The 14620-nt window shown below is 44.9% G+C and overlaps 1 protein-coding gene across 1 annotated transcript in view; it reads left to right on the top strand.

Annotated features, from left to right (window-relative positions):
- LOC149441010 (uncharacterized) overlaps positions 1-14620 on the top strand; it is an 81930-nt gene that overhangs the window by 24527 nt on the left and 42783 nt on the right. The window contains exon 4 of the mRNA XM_089657876.1: positions 11430-11458. Coding sequence (XP_089514002.1) covers positions 11430-11458 — 29 coding nt within the window. The remainder of the gene's footprint in view (positions 1-11429; positions 11459-14620) is intronic.

A 14620-nucleotide genomic window follows, 5' to 3' on the forward strand; every position in this document is an offset into this window, starting at 1 on the left:
CTGCCGGCTATGTCCCATTATATTATGGAGATGGCATTATCTGTTCTAGATACCCAAGATGCATTGGATCTGGAGGAGCCCTTCTCGATTACAGAAGTTCTTGGGGCAATTTAGGCCCTGAAAACTGGAAAGTGCCCGGGTCTGGATGGATTCACCCCACGCTTTTGCAAAACATTCGCCACCCAATTAGCCCCGCTTCTGGCCCAAGCGTTTAATGTTATCGATTATCTGAACGTACCTTCATCAGCTTTTTTGTCTACCACTATTTTGGCTATTCCTAAGCCGGGTTCTCATTGCAGTAGTTATCGCCCAATTTCTTTACTTAACCTGGACATTAAGCTTTTTGCTAAACTTTTAGCGAACCGTCTTTCCCCTTTGCTACCAACCTTGATCCACCACGACCAGGTTGGCTTTGTTCCGGGTCATGAAGCTAGGGATAATACTTCTAAAACAATCCATCTTATCTCTTATATCAAGCAACACGGCTTAAAGGCTTGCCTACTTTCATCTGTCGCTGAGAAGGCGTTTGATCGCGTCGATTGGCACTTTCTCCATCTTACCTTGGAACAGAGCGGGTGGGTTTGCAGTTCCTGGCTCGAATTATGTCCCTCTATTCTCATCCTTCGGTGTCTGTCCTGGTCAACAGTATGGTTTCTTCGCCCTTTCCCATATAGAATGGGACCAAACAAGAATGTCCCCTTTCACCCCTTCTCTTTGTTTTAATAATGGGAGAGCCATACAAGCTAACAACTCAATCTTGGGCATCCGCACTCCCTCCGCACATGATAAATTATCATTATACGCCGAGGACCTTCTAGTTTACGTTCAACAGCCACTTATTTCCCTCCCCAGTCTTTTCCATTTCGTAGATTTGGTTCCTTCAGCAACTTTAAACTTAATATCTCTAAAATGGAGGCCCTCAATATTTCTTTACCCCCACCATGTACTGACGAACCTTAGGCCTAACTTTGCATTTCAATGGCGTCAGAAGACTATCACTTTTATTATTATTATTATTATTATTATACAGTATTTATAAAGCGCCAACAGTTCGCTCAGTGCTGTACATTACAAAGGGAGACAGAACATGCGACAGTACAAAAACAATACAATGCGATACACGAGGGGTTCACGGGCCCTGCTCTTTCAAGCTTACAATCTAGGAGGGAGGGGATAGTGGTACGGGAGGAGATAGCTGTGGGGAATGTAGTGGTAGGAAGAGTGGAGGAGGTCGGCAATTAGCAGGGGGTGGGGTAGGCTTCCCTGAAGAGGTGGGTTTTCAGGGTGTGCCTAAATGAGAGGAGAGTAGGTGATAGTCTGATGGATTGGGGTAGGGAGTTCCAGAGGATAGGTGATGTCCTGGAGAAATCCTGGAGGCGGACATGGGAGGAGGAGACCAGGAAACTAGAGAGAAGGTCTTGAGAGGAGCGGAGTGTGCGTGTTGGGTGGTACTTGGATATTAGGTCGGTGATGTAATTTGGGGCAGTATGATGGACAGCTTTGTATGTCAGTGTTAGGATTTTGAATTTGATCCGTTGTGCAATCGGAAGCCAGTGGAGGGATTGGCAGAGAGGGGTAGCGGAGATGGAGTGGTTGGTAAGGTGAATGAGTCTGGCTTCCGTGTTCAGGATCGGCTGAAGTGGGGATAGCCTTTGGCGAGGCAGGCCAGTGAGGAGGGAGTTGCAGTAGTCGAGTCATGATATGATGAGGGAGTGGATGAGCTGTTTAGTGGTTTCTGGGGTTAGGAACGTGCAGATTTTGGTGATGTTGCGGAGGTGGAGTCTGCATGAGTTTGTTAGTGATTGGATTTGGGGCTGGAGGGATAGGTTGTAGTCCAGAATGACACCAAGTACTCTGGCCTGCGGGGCGGGCCTGATGGTGGCATTGTTGGACATGATGGAGAAGTCAGTAGGGGGTGGTGTGTGGGCTGGGGGGAAGACTAGGAGCTCAGTTTTGGAGAGGTTCAGTTTAAGGAAGTGGAGCGACATCCAATCTGATATGTTGTTTAGTAGGTTTGTGATTCGGGCGGAGACTGAGGGGGTGAGGTGGGGGGGTAGAGAGATTTGTGTGTCGTCGGCATAGAGGTGGTAGTTGAAGCCGTGAGAGTGTATGAGTTGGCCAAGGGAGGAGGTGTAGATGGAGAAGAGAAGGGGCCCGAGGACGGAGCCTTAAGGGACCTCAACAGAGAGGGGGAGCAAGGGGGAGGTGGTAGCGTTATAGGTAACGCTGAAGGAGCGTTGTGATAGGTAGGACGAGAGCCAGGAGAGAGCAAAATCTCTGAGGCCGAGGGAGTGTAGTTTTTTGAGGAGGAGGGGTGATCAACTGTGTCAAAGACAGCGGAGAGGTCAAGGAGTAGGAGCACTGAATAGTGGCCATTAGCTTTGGCTGTTAGCAGGTCGTTGGAGAGTTTGTGTAAGGCAGTTTCGGTGGAGTGTAGGGGACGGAAGCCGGACTGTAGGGGATCGAGGAGGTTGTTGTCGTTGAGGTGAGAGCTTAGGTGAGTGTAGACCAAGCGCTCAAAGAGTTTGGATGAGAATGGGAGCAGGGAGATGGGTCTGAGGCTGTTTGGGTCGTTGGGTTCAGGAAGTAGGCTTGTTTGGCAGCATGGAGGGCAGAGGCGTATGTGTGGAAGGCGGATTTATAGCGGGTGAAGGCTAGTTGGGATCTGGTTTTGCGCCATAGTCGCTCCAGGGCACGACTGTGTCGTTTGAGAGTTTAGGTGTGATCAGTCTGCCAAGGCTGGAGCGGTCGGGGTCTGATGTTTCGTGTGGTTAAAGGTTCTAATGAGTCAAGGGCGGCTGACAGCGAGTTGTTATAGGCAGTCATAGCCAGGTCGGGGCAGGACAGGGGGAGGATGCTGTCATGGAGTTGATCAGCTGCAGAGTGGAGGGGGGCAGGGTTTAGGTTGCGGAGGTTACTTACTTGAGGATCCAGATTTCGGCCGATCTTAATGCTCTATTTTCCCTTATTAATTACCCTTACTTTCACGTATCCAAAGGGATTTGGCTTCTTGGAGCACTTCAGCCCTGCCCTGGTTCGGCCGCATCAATACCCTTAAGATGGATACTTTGCCTAAGCTTCTATACGTTTTTCAGACTGTACCGATCACTGTCCCTAGGAGTTTTTTCCTTTCATTACGCTCCCTTTCGATTAGATTTATTTGGCACCATGGGTTTTCCAGGTTAAAACACAAGTTACTTACTTATTTGAAACTCGAGGGTGGAGTGGGTTTACCGGACTTTGAGCTTTACTACAGAGCCACGTTACTAGCCCAGATGCTTGTTTTGTTTCCTAGACCCCTCTGTAAAGCCTCTTGTATGATTGAACAGGATCTTTCTCAGGTTGATCTTCGGGCATTACCATGGAGGTATGATCGGGAATATTTGCGTTTTCCCGGCTTGTCCCCTTTGACTTTAGCTGTTATACGGTTGTGGTATAAACGAGGCATAATTACTCTTTTATCCTCCGATCCCTCTCCCTTATCACCACTATTTGATAACCCCACTCTTCCTCAGGGGTTGGGCTCTTCCATTATTGGACCCTTCATACACACTTCCTGGCCCATGGCTCAGGACTTTATCTGCTCCCAATCGGGTCTTCCGCTCCTTCAGGGTGGGTCTAGGGATTGGTTAACCACTCTACACTTATCCTCCTTTTGCAAGCATTTGCACTCTTCCTTCAACATTCATCGGTCACTTTCTGAGATTGAACAGCTGTGTTCCCTCACTGAACCACCGAGACACATCCTAGCTTCTCTCTATAAAGTGCTCCACAATGCTCTTCACTCTGAATTTCCTCCCTACACTAAAGCATGGGCTCGAGACCTAGGTAAGGACATTTCAGCGGAAGATTGGTCCACGTTGTTCCACTTTACTTATAAATCGTCTATTTCTTGCTACTCACAAGAAAAGAATTTTAAGCTTCTTTCTCGTTGGTACAGGTATCCCCTCTCCCTACACAAAATCTTTCCTTTTACACTTGATCTTGTTGGCGCTGTAATAGAGCTGTTGGTACACAGCTACACATAGTGATACAACCGTTCTGGCAACAAGTCTTTGATGTATATAACCGGGTCTACAGTGAATCCTTGGCCCCTTCGCTGGAAATTGCCCTTCTATCTATATTACCAGACTCATGGGCAGCACAGAAGAGAAGTCTGTTGTGCTTCTTTCTGTCTGCGGCCCGCCAATTGATACCCCTCTTTTGGAAAATGGCCACCACCCCCTCCTTTCCCGATGTGGGTCTCCGTGCTTAATGATACTATGCATATGGAGGAAATGCTGGCATTTACCAATGATACCTATGATAAACATAAGTTGCTGTGGTCGATCTGGCTCCATTTCTCCACCTCTGCAACTCTCCGAGATATGTGTTCCCCTGTTGCACTCTAGTTGAGCCTTGCTCTCACGACTAATTTTCATTTTGGCTTATCCGCTGATTGGACCTTGTTAAATTTATACAAAATAATAAAGACAAATTTGCCTTTAAAAATTGGGACCATACAAATAAATCTTCTCTCAATTCTGTAGTCATTCTGATATGTGCAAAAGGGGATTTTAGCCCTGAGATAGCTATGTAAAACCATCTGGAGAAAACACCAATCACCAAAATCCTAGATGCGAATGCCAAAAGACCTAAAAGACTCTGCATGTCTTTTAATGAGACTTTTTTTTCATCTTACCAATTTAGTTATAGTCAAAGTGAGTTTTTCCACCTTATCTCATGGTAGGCTAAATTCCATGGCTATCGTGTCTATGGTAATGCCAAGAAAAATAATATTAGTTGTAGGAAAAATAATATTTTCCTGTGCTAAAGGAATATTGAAATCTGAACAAATCTTCAAAAATGTAGTCACAACTCTTTGGCATTCCTGAAAAGAACTCCCTAGAAAAAGAAAATCATCCAAATAAAAAAGTGTAAGTGATGACCAGAAAGACTCTTAACCACGTATTCCAAGAATGTTGCAAAAGATTAAAAATAATTGCAAGAAAGGGAACAACACATTGGGAGGAATTTATCAAGGAAAAATAATAATTAAAATAGAAACCTAGGGAATTAAAAGATAAAGGATAACAGTCTGAGAGCTGACTTAATGTCCGCTTTAAACAGAAAAGAGCCATAGCCTACCTCCTGAATGTTTTTAACGCATCCTCAAAAGTTGAATAATGTACGGAGGCTGACTCCTCACTTATGTGATCATTCAAAGAACTACCCTTTGGGAATGACAAGTGATGAATCAGCCTGAACGAATTAGGTTCCTTTTTTGGAACAATCCCTAATGGAGAAATTTTAAAATCTTGGAATGGGGGGGGGGGTGCAAGAATGGACCCTCCCATTCTACCATCTTGGATTTCCTTAAAGATTTGTTCCCTAACCACTATAGAAAATGTGTAGACTGACTTCAGGTTATTCTCAATAGTACAGCCTGCACCCTGGAAAGGAGGAAGTAAAAACCCTCATGAAAACCTTCAAACAGCAGCTGAGCTGTCTGTTTTTGTCTTTGTATTCCTGAAGCCATGGAAGCATTCTATGCAGGATCACTAAGGTTGATGCTTTTTGAAAGAAATTCCCTGCTTTGTTGCTGATTGGCAGTTGCCATTTTTTTTTTAAACACTTGGAGATGGAATGGGAACCTGTACAGAATGCACATTCATGGCAACGTGAACCAGGCCATTTCCATTGGGAGTCATTAAAAGTGAAACAGATTCCTTTCTTGTAACCTGAATTATTAACAAATTGTCTTTGGGGCAGAAAAAAGGTAAACCGATATCTTTACATCCCCAGTATAAACTGGGGTGAACCGTCAATTTCTGCCAAATAGGTTCATCATATAAAAACCATGCTATCCCTCTGAAATTTTTATAAGCCTCCAATACAATATCTACATGTTGAATCAAACCCATGCTTTTTTGGTGTTTCTCAGATGACACTGACATAAATACAAAACGCCTGTAACCAGGTCTTAAAATTTCAGGCAACAGGCCTGCACCTATCCTCTTCAGACTTCTCTTTTTTTGTCACTTTTTACACTTTTTAATCAAAAATACCTTGGAAGAAGGAAGGAGAGATAACAAATTTACAAACCCCCATCCCCCCGACAGGTATTTTTTTTTACTTTGATCCCCAAAGATAAGTGGAATCCTAGTGGGGATAAAACACAAGGCATCGATTCCTTTAAGCATACCTCGGGAATATTAGATATATCTTGAGATTTAACAGAAGTGTTGTGATCATTGACAGATGGTGCATTATTAACCACTTCCAGACCGGACACTTTTACCCCCTTCCTGACCAGGGCAATTTTCAGCTTTTAGCGCTATCACACTTTGAATGACAATTGCGCGGTCATGCAACACTGTACCCAAATGAATTTTTTACCATTTTTTTTAGATAGATAAAGCTTTATTTTGGTGGTATTTATTCACCACTGGTGTATTTTTTTTGCTATGTAAATGAAATGTCCAAATTTTTTTTAAAAAAGTGGTTTTTTTATAAAATTTTGCAAATAAATAATATTTCATCATAAATCTTAGCCAAAATTTATTCCATTATCTTTTTAGTAAAAAAAAAAAATCCAAATTAGTTTATAAGCAAAAATTATAATTTTTTAACTTTTTTTTTTTTACATTTTTATTTTATTTTTTTATATTATTATTTTTTATTTTTATTTTTATTTTTTACATACTGTCACTCTAGCAGTACAGTGTCACCATGGTGACACTGTACTACTTGTGAGGGGTGATAAAGATTTTTTTTTTTTTTTCCACATTTCTCTTTCTCTCTGTCTGCATTCCTGCACTCATTGAGAAATACAGAGTGAGCTGTGATTGGTCACAGCTTGTCACATGGTACAAGGCTGTTGTGAATAGCCTTGTACCATGTGACCTCTGTGATCATTCACAGATTTCACACATAGTAAGCAATGATGTCAGAAGTGACATCTTGCTTACTACTTTGCATGTGATCACTGATTGGCCAATCAGTGATCACATGATCGGGACCTCGTACAGAGGTCCCGTCCGACGATCGGTATTTCACTGTGTCCGGAGGACACAGCGGGCACCGGATCGCGGTGCTGCGCGCTCCCAGGGAGCGCGCACAAGCAGAATGCGGGGAGGCCGTTTATGAACAGCCACCTGACCCTGCAGTGCCACCGTCCGGCCGTTTATATACAACGGCCGGTCGGGAAGTGGTTAATAGCAGAATCAATGACAGTAGCGGTGCAGCCGTTTGAAGAAACAGAATTCCAAACAGCTGCAGCAGTAACCAAAACCGAGTTATTTACCACAAGCATATTAACCCTAAATCTATCAATGAGAGAAGCCAAAGACTTTGTTAAAACATTAAGACATTCCAGGTGTGAAGACTCACCATTGTTGTGAAGAGCTGGTTGTGTAATGAAAGGAGAACACACAACCGGAGTTTTGTCTCTGGAGACACGCCGACGTTGTCTGAAGCAGCTTCTGCTCTCTGCTGCTTCCTCTGTAGCTGAACCCCAGCTGCTGTAGGTGACTCCCTGTGTTCCACTGCTGCTGGAATAAGCAGGGAGCTGTCCCTGGTGCTGACAAGTAGAAGCATCCTGTTGCCATGGAAACCGCTCTGCTGATGACATCACTTAGGGTGGGACCAACCTTCCTCTTCCAGCAAGTGAAGACCCACCTTTGGTCATAGACGAAGAGAGAGTTGTGCTGACTGGATAGTCCAGTGTAGTAGCGCCGACTCAGGGTCCTCCTTCGTTTGGCCATATGACTGCCTTCAGCTCTGCCTGCTGACCTCTCCCGGATAGGTTCCTCTTCCTGGGCCGCGATGATGCTGCTTCCCCTGATGCCACGAGGATGTCCAACCCTCCACACTGATGTAAGGGAATTCCCATGAGATGGCCGGTAAATAGATGTGCGCATGTGCACAGAAATGCACGATCACGCACACGCACGGTGAAGATTGGTGCCAGACGGACTATTTAAGAGGTGCCTCTGCCTGTGCTGAGGGCTAACTGATCTTCAGCTGTTCCCAGTTTTCTGCTCGTTCCTGTGTGATTTCCTTGTTGCTGACCCGGCTTGTTCCTGATCTGACTCTGATTACTCTCCTGCTTGATACTTGTTCCTGAGTTCGGCTCTGCTCCTGACTTTGGCTTGCTTATGATTTGGTACCTCGCTGTCCGCCCATTGATGACCCCGGCTATTCCTATGACACTGCTCCTGTCTCCTATCCCTGCTTTCTGCCTTGCTCTGGTGCCCACCTGGCGACCTACAATACCAGCTCTGCATATCACTACTGTTCCTGAATCAGAGGTTCATCAGTCTTCCAAAGTCTCCAACTACAAGAGCTGCAAACAACATCTGCTGGCGCTCTTGTCCCCCTGGTCCCTAGACACCCTCTGTTCCACTTCCAGTGGGGTCAGGGCTAGTGACACAAGTGAGGCCGACCTCGTCATTTCAGTCTCCAATCAGGTACGTGACACTGAGTCCAAAGATGGCTGGGAGGCGGCTGCAACTATGGTGATGGTGGTGGCAGTGATGTCTTGCTGTCCCAACAATCCCGGTAAGGAGAGGCACTGCTTCATCCACTCTTCACTGTCTTAATCCCCAGGTCTTTCAATAAGGTGGCGAATCAGGCTCTTAGAATAGATTTTCTAAAGAAAATTATTTTCGAAGTCGACCCAAGTATGACCGTCTTAACTGTGCGTGCTGTCTTTTTGCTCTGGCTGTGTGTTTTCTGTATGTTTCTACTCTGACTGTATGTCTGTTGTGTTATATGTGCCTGTTCTTACTGGGTGTGGTGTCTGTGTTTGCTCTGATTGTGTGTTGGCTGTCTGTGTCTGTTGTGATTTTGGGGGATGTTTATCTCAGTGGTGGTGAACATTTTTAATGAGTCATGCCAGTCCAATTTCTGGTTTTAGGGCTTTCTGGCCCACTTATACTAAAAAGGGAAAGCAAAGTTCAATGTTTCCTATGCAGGGGTTTTCCAGCAATGAAACAGTCCCACTAAGCCACCTGACTTGTCTTCCACAGTGCTGCTGCTCTCTGTACATTGATCTCTTAGACCTGTTCTCATTCAAGTCATTTTAGCTCACTCAGCCGGAACAGATGCGGCACTCCTGCTACACAGGCCTACTCCCTGGCCTCTAAATATGGGGTCTCCAGGCACCATGGGTAATCAGTCTCAACAGACTCACACAGCTGTCCCAACTCTCTGTCCTGTGGGCAAGGAATCCTCCCAACATGGGGTGCAGTCTTGTCAAGGTCCTACCTTTTCCCTGAGGTTATGTTACTCCATGTGCTGGCGTCCATCTTGGATTCTGCTGTGCATGGTGGGAATCCTTTTATGCCTTCAGGTCTCTGTGTTCCATCCCCCAGAGGGGTGTGGCTGATGACATATAAGCCTGTGGCCCGCACATGCTCTTTGCACTTGTGTCTTGTGTCTTTGTGTTGCTATTACTCTGTTCTGACTCTCGTGACTCTCCTGGTATCTGATTTGGCTTGTGACTCGACTATTCTTTGTATTCTCCTTTGATCTGACCCTCTGTTGCTGAACCCGGCTCGTGACCTGTGATTCTCGTCTGCTGTCCTGTACTGTTTTGTCCTGTTGTTGTTGACCCGGCTTGTCTGACTACTCTTTTATCTCTTCCACCAGCTACATGCCATTGGCGGCGGCCATTACCGCAGCTGAGGTGTCTCGGGGGCCGCGACCTGGTTCCTGGCTGCGTCAAATCCATCCCCACCATCAGGGGCCCTGGTGAAGGGCAGCCTGGGACTTAGACTCCGCGCCCTGAGGGACTTCGGTCTGTGGGTGGTGGTTGTCGTCAGCCAGTGCGTTACATTGTTAGGCCTGCCTGTCCGTTCCTCGGCCCCTGCCCTGACAAGTCTCCTGACAGGAACATGTGACCCTCCTGGTTGAAGCACACAGCTCTTTCTCCAAATGGGAGTGTAGCACCCTCCTAGATAGGTGGTAGGATTAGGTAAATGTAGTTCTGGCTCACTGTATCCAGTGGAGCTGCTGTTTTGCTGTTAGGTAAATTTAGTTGTGCTCACTGTAATCAGTGCAACTGCATGTGATTACTTAGGTCTGTTCAGTGTTTTCGATGCTGCAGTGTTTGATTGCTTCCTCTGCTTTTCAGAGAACCATGGATCTCTTTGGAACATAAGTGTGAAGCAAAGTAAATAGCAGCATGAATATTTTACAGCTCTGGCCAATTCCAGGGAGGGTGGCTCAGAAAGCTGTTGGGAGTCTGTATAAATATTGAGACACTGAACGTCTAGATATTTTCCTTAAGGAGAGGGTTTGCTCTCCTCTGGGCAACCTTGCCATTTGCTTGCTGTTCATAAGGCCATTTCTGGGCTAGCTGAGGGCCTGGATGCTAAAGTTACAGAGAGCTGGCTGAGGGGCTGTCATCTGAAGATATAGTCTGGAATCACAGGAAAAAGAAAATGTTGCATGGATGTTGGAACGAGGCAACCACCTTTTGTCAAGGACAGCCGGGCTGCCACCCCTCTAGTGGTAGAGAGTCAGCTGTGGGTTTGTCTAAAGGGGACATCAGCTGGTGTCCTGAAGAGCTCAGTCCATCTAATTCTCTGTGAAGAGACTCTGCTCTGGTTGATCTAAAGAAGAACCTTTTGTGCTTTTAAATGCTTCTACTACAAAGCCAAGGCCACAGTTTGATTTTGCAAGGACTTTTGTTTCAGGCCTGCAGAAGGAAGTTTACAATCCTCAACTTGTACATAGTTCTTTTTGGAATATACCACTCAAATCCCTCAATCCTATTAAAGTTATTCAAAAAATAAAAACACCAAAACACTTTTTTTTAAACAAGACTTGTTATTGAGTCAAAAAGTAACCATGATTGTGTGCTTGGCTGTGGGGCAATCACTGGGGAAAGGAATCTGGGCAATTTTCAGTGACTCTTTTGGGGTAGAGCTACAGGAACTATGTTCTATGATCAGGCCTGGCTTGTAACTAATCTGGCCACCTGTGCACTCCCATGGCCTGTGGGTCTCCAGCAAGACCCAGACATGGGATAGATCCAGGAGCCTTCAAGCTCCAAGCCCCAATCCAGGATTACAAATCCCAGAGAAAGCTGAAAACACATCTTGCTCTGCTCATAGTAAACACACCGGAGTGCCACACTCTGCACTGATGGGAACCCTGTGTCATTCCTATAGTGGCGGGACCTTACACTGTCATACTGCCCTGGGTGTGTTTGTGTATGTGTGTGTGTTGGCTGCTGTTGGCTCTAATGGTGTGTTGTTGTGTTTTTTTGTTAACAAAAGGTATAGCCTACAAAATGTCAGCTTGTACTTTACTTAAACTACTATGATAATAAAAATAACTGTGGTCAGTTGTATAGCTGATGATTTTGTTCCTTGGCATTAATGTCTCGTCCGTATACAGCAGTACATCAACAATGCTAAGTGTCTATTTCTGTCCCACAGACATTTCTTCGGAAGTGATCCCTAATAAGGTAAGGCAATGAAATTCTAATTCACATGTTTATCATTTATTGTGGTATTAATATTAATTAACCCCTTACCGTCCAGAGGATCCCCCCCCCCTCTTCTTGACCGGGCCATTTTTTTATGATACAGTGCTGTGTTACTTTAACTGACAATTGTGCGGTCATGCAACGCTGCAACCAAATTAAATTGATGTCCTTTTTTCCCCACAAATAGAGTTTTCTTTCGGTGGTATGTGATCACCTGTGCATATTTTATTTTTTGCGCTATAAACAAAAAAATCCAACAATTTTGAAAAAAAAAACAATATTTTTGATTTTTTTTTTGCTATAAAACATATCCAGTAAAAAAAAAATCCAATTTCTTCATAAGTTTTGCCAGAATGTATTCTGATCCGTGTCTTTGCTAAAAAAAATCCCAATATGTGTAAATTAATTGGTTTCCGTGAAAGTTATAGCGTCTACAAATGGTGGTATAGATACTGGGAATTTTTTTTCTTATAATAGTTATGGCGGTGATCAGCGACTTATAGCGGGACTGCAAAGGGCATTCTGACACTGGGGGGGAGAACTGACTAATCGCCACCCCAATGACACTAATACAGTGATCAGTGCTAATAAAAAGAACTGACACTGTACTAATGACACTGGGCAGGAAGGGGTTAACATCTGGAGTGATCAAAGGGTTAACTGTGTGTGTTTTACTGGGGAAACATACTGCTGTGTATTTCTCTGCTGTGCAGAGAAATACACAGCAGCATACTCTTGCTGGCAGGAGAGAGACCTGTGTTGTTTACACACAGGTCTCTCCCCTGTCAATCAGCCAGCAGGGGAATCTCCAGCCGGGACCCAATATTCGACATCTGTAGCTGCCAATGGTGACGCAGGTAGGGCTGCACACGTGCCCCCTACCCGGAGATTCAAGATCACGTATATATGCATAATTTTGCGCAGCCCTTCACCCTGTAGCAGTATTTCTGCTATAGGGCGGTCGGGAAGCATTTAATGTTGTAGCCCCCTCCTAGTTAGCTGCTAGGATTTGAATAGTTAGGTTAGGCATTCCTGTGTTTCTCTGCTTACCAGAGAGACTGCCAGGTAAATTCAGTGTGGTTTTCTCCTTAACACAGTGCTGTGATTGGTCAGGTCTGCTCACGATGTTCTGATGCTGTTTGTCTCAGTTCTCCCACCTTCAGGAAGCTATGCGAGCATTCTAGAACATGGGTAGGAGCTAGGCACATGAAAAGCATGAATATGGATACAGCCCTGGCCAATTGCAGGGGAAGGCAATCCCATTGCATGCTGGGAGTGCTATTTATGTTCTAGGAGCACATGGGTTCAGCATCTTTCCTGGGAGAGGATTGAACAGCAGGCTGGAGGCAGGCTGCCTCACCTGGCAACGGGCTGCCATGCTGGCCTCAGGTGGGTCACCTGAGGGCCTGAAGTTAGAGAGAGTAACTCTGGTTCTACAGTACGCTAACTGAGGGGAACTGTCTGCCAAATATCTGTCTGGTATCACTGGAGGGTTTCTCTTTGAAGATTGGAAGGAGGCAACCATTCTGTCCTTGGGCCTTGTGAGTACTGACATTGAGTTATTTGGGGACTCTGTGTGCTTGCAACCTCCCTTGGTGCTTGATAGTCACTGTGGGTCTGGAAAAAGAGAACACTGGCTAGTGTTCTGAAGAGCTTGTCCAAGTGTTGCCACTGCAAAGGGACTTTGCTCAGTTACGTTACTTTTGAGCTGTCGCAGTCTGTCGTAACTAGCTTGTGCCTGAGGAGCTCTGCCCTGTAACTGCTACTGTAAAAAGAGGACTTTGCTCTCTCCTAAACTACTTGTTGCTACAAAGTAAAGGGAAGTCTGCTATCTACTGTCAGCCAAGACGGCACAAGTGCTCTAAGATCAGCTAGATATCCTCAGCGTGAATAGTTCTGATTTTGGAGTATCCTACTACAATTCCTCATCCCTATTCCCAGTTCTACAATAAAACTCCAAAAACAAAACATCCTCTAGACCAATTCAGCAACCCGAGGCTCCGGAGCCGCACTCTGCTGCTGCTCCCTGTTGCTGCAGATATACGTCACATCTGCCAGTGTGGGACACCCCACCGGACACCCCACGGAACACACGGCCAGACACCCCACCAGACACCCTGCTGGACACAGCTAATCTTGAAGATGTTGCCCGTCAGAAGACCATTCTTGCTCAGTCATATTGAAAAACTTCCCAAAGCAGACTAACTTGTATTCGAAACATGGAATGCCATCCCCAACACCTATAGGTACATGAAAAAGTATGCATTTGGAGTTCTGTCAATCTTTGGATCCACATATGTAAGTGAGCAGGTCTTCTCCAACATGAACGATATTAAAAACAAACATCGCTTGCCTCACAGACGACAGCTTACAATCCTGTGTGAAGCTGAAGGGGACATCTTACAGCCCTGCTGTGTGCTGAGGTTCAGGAGCAAAAATCACATTAACCAGATAAAATAAAGATTTGAATTGGCTATTAATTTGCAAACATCTATTTTTTACATTGTTCAGTGAAATAGTCCTTTTTTTATTCAGGTTGACAGCTGATTTCACGCTCCAGTACACATTGGCACAGATTTCAAAGTAATCTTCAACCCAGCATTTTTTTTTCGGAGTTCAAAATGTTTTTGTTGCATGGAGAAATACACATTTGTTTTCTCTGCAACAGTTCACTGATTTCATAAATGTAACACATTATAGTTTTTTTTATACATAGCATAAAGGTAAAAAGCAATACATGCAGTGTAATCTTCATTTTAGATGTCATAAGGGTTTTGTGGCTTCCAGTGTTTTTTTTTTTTTTTGTGGGAAACGGGTCCAAATGTCTCTGAGTGGTTAAGGGTGCTGACCCCTGCCCTAGATTGGTCTTTGGAGACAAAGAGCGGAAGTGTGTGTGTATTTGGATGAAGAAATACATTGTGCCTGAGGGGAAACGGGACATCATACAAGCGGCTTCTTCAGGGGTAGCAATGTGTATGTCAAGGCAAAATTTGATGTGTTCGTTTTAGATGAGGTGGAGAATAATTAGAATCCATATCAGGTTTTTACTGCTATCCAGACTCATTTAGTGAGTTTATATCTATTCTTGTCCTGCTAACAATGTTTTGGAAGTGAGGAAATCTGTAATAGCAAAACAGACAG

This window comes from Staurois parvus, unplaced genomic scaffold (assembly GCF_062004578.1).
Source record: "Staurois parvus isolate SC_StPar_1 unplaced genomic scaffold, SC_StPar_1.0 ptg001037l, whole genome shotgun sequence".
Taxonomy (NCBI): domain Eukaryota; kingdom Metazoa; phylum Chordata; class Amphibia; order Anura; family Ranidae; genus Staurois; species Staurois parvus.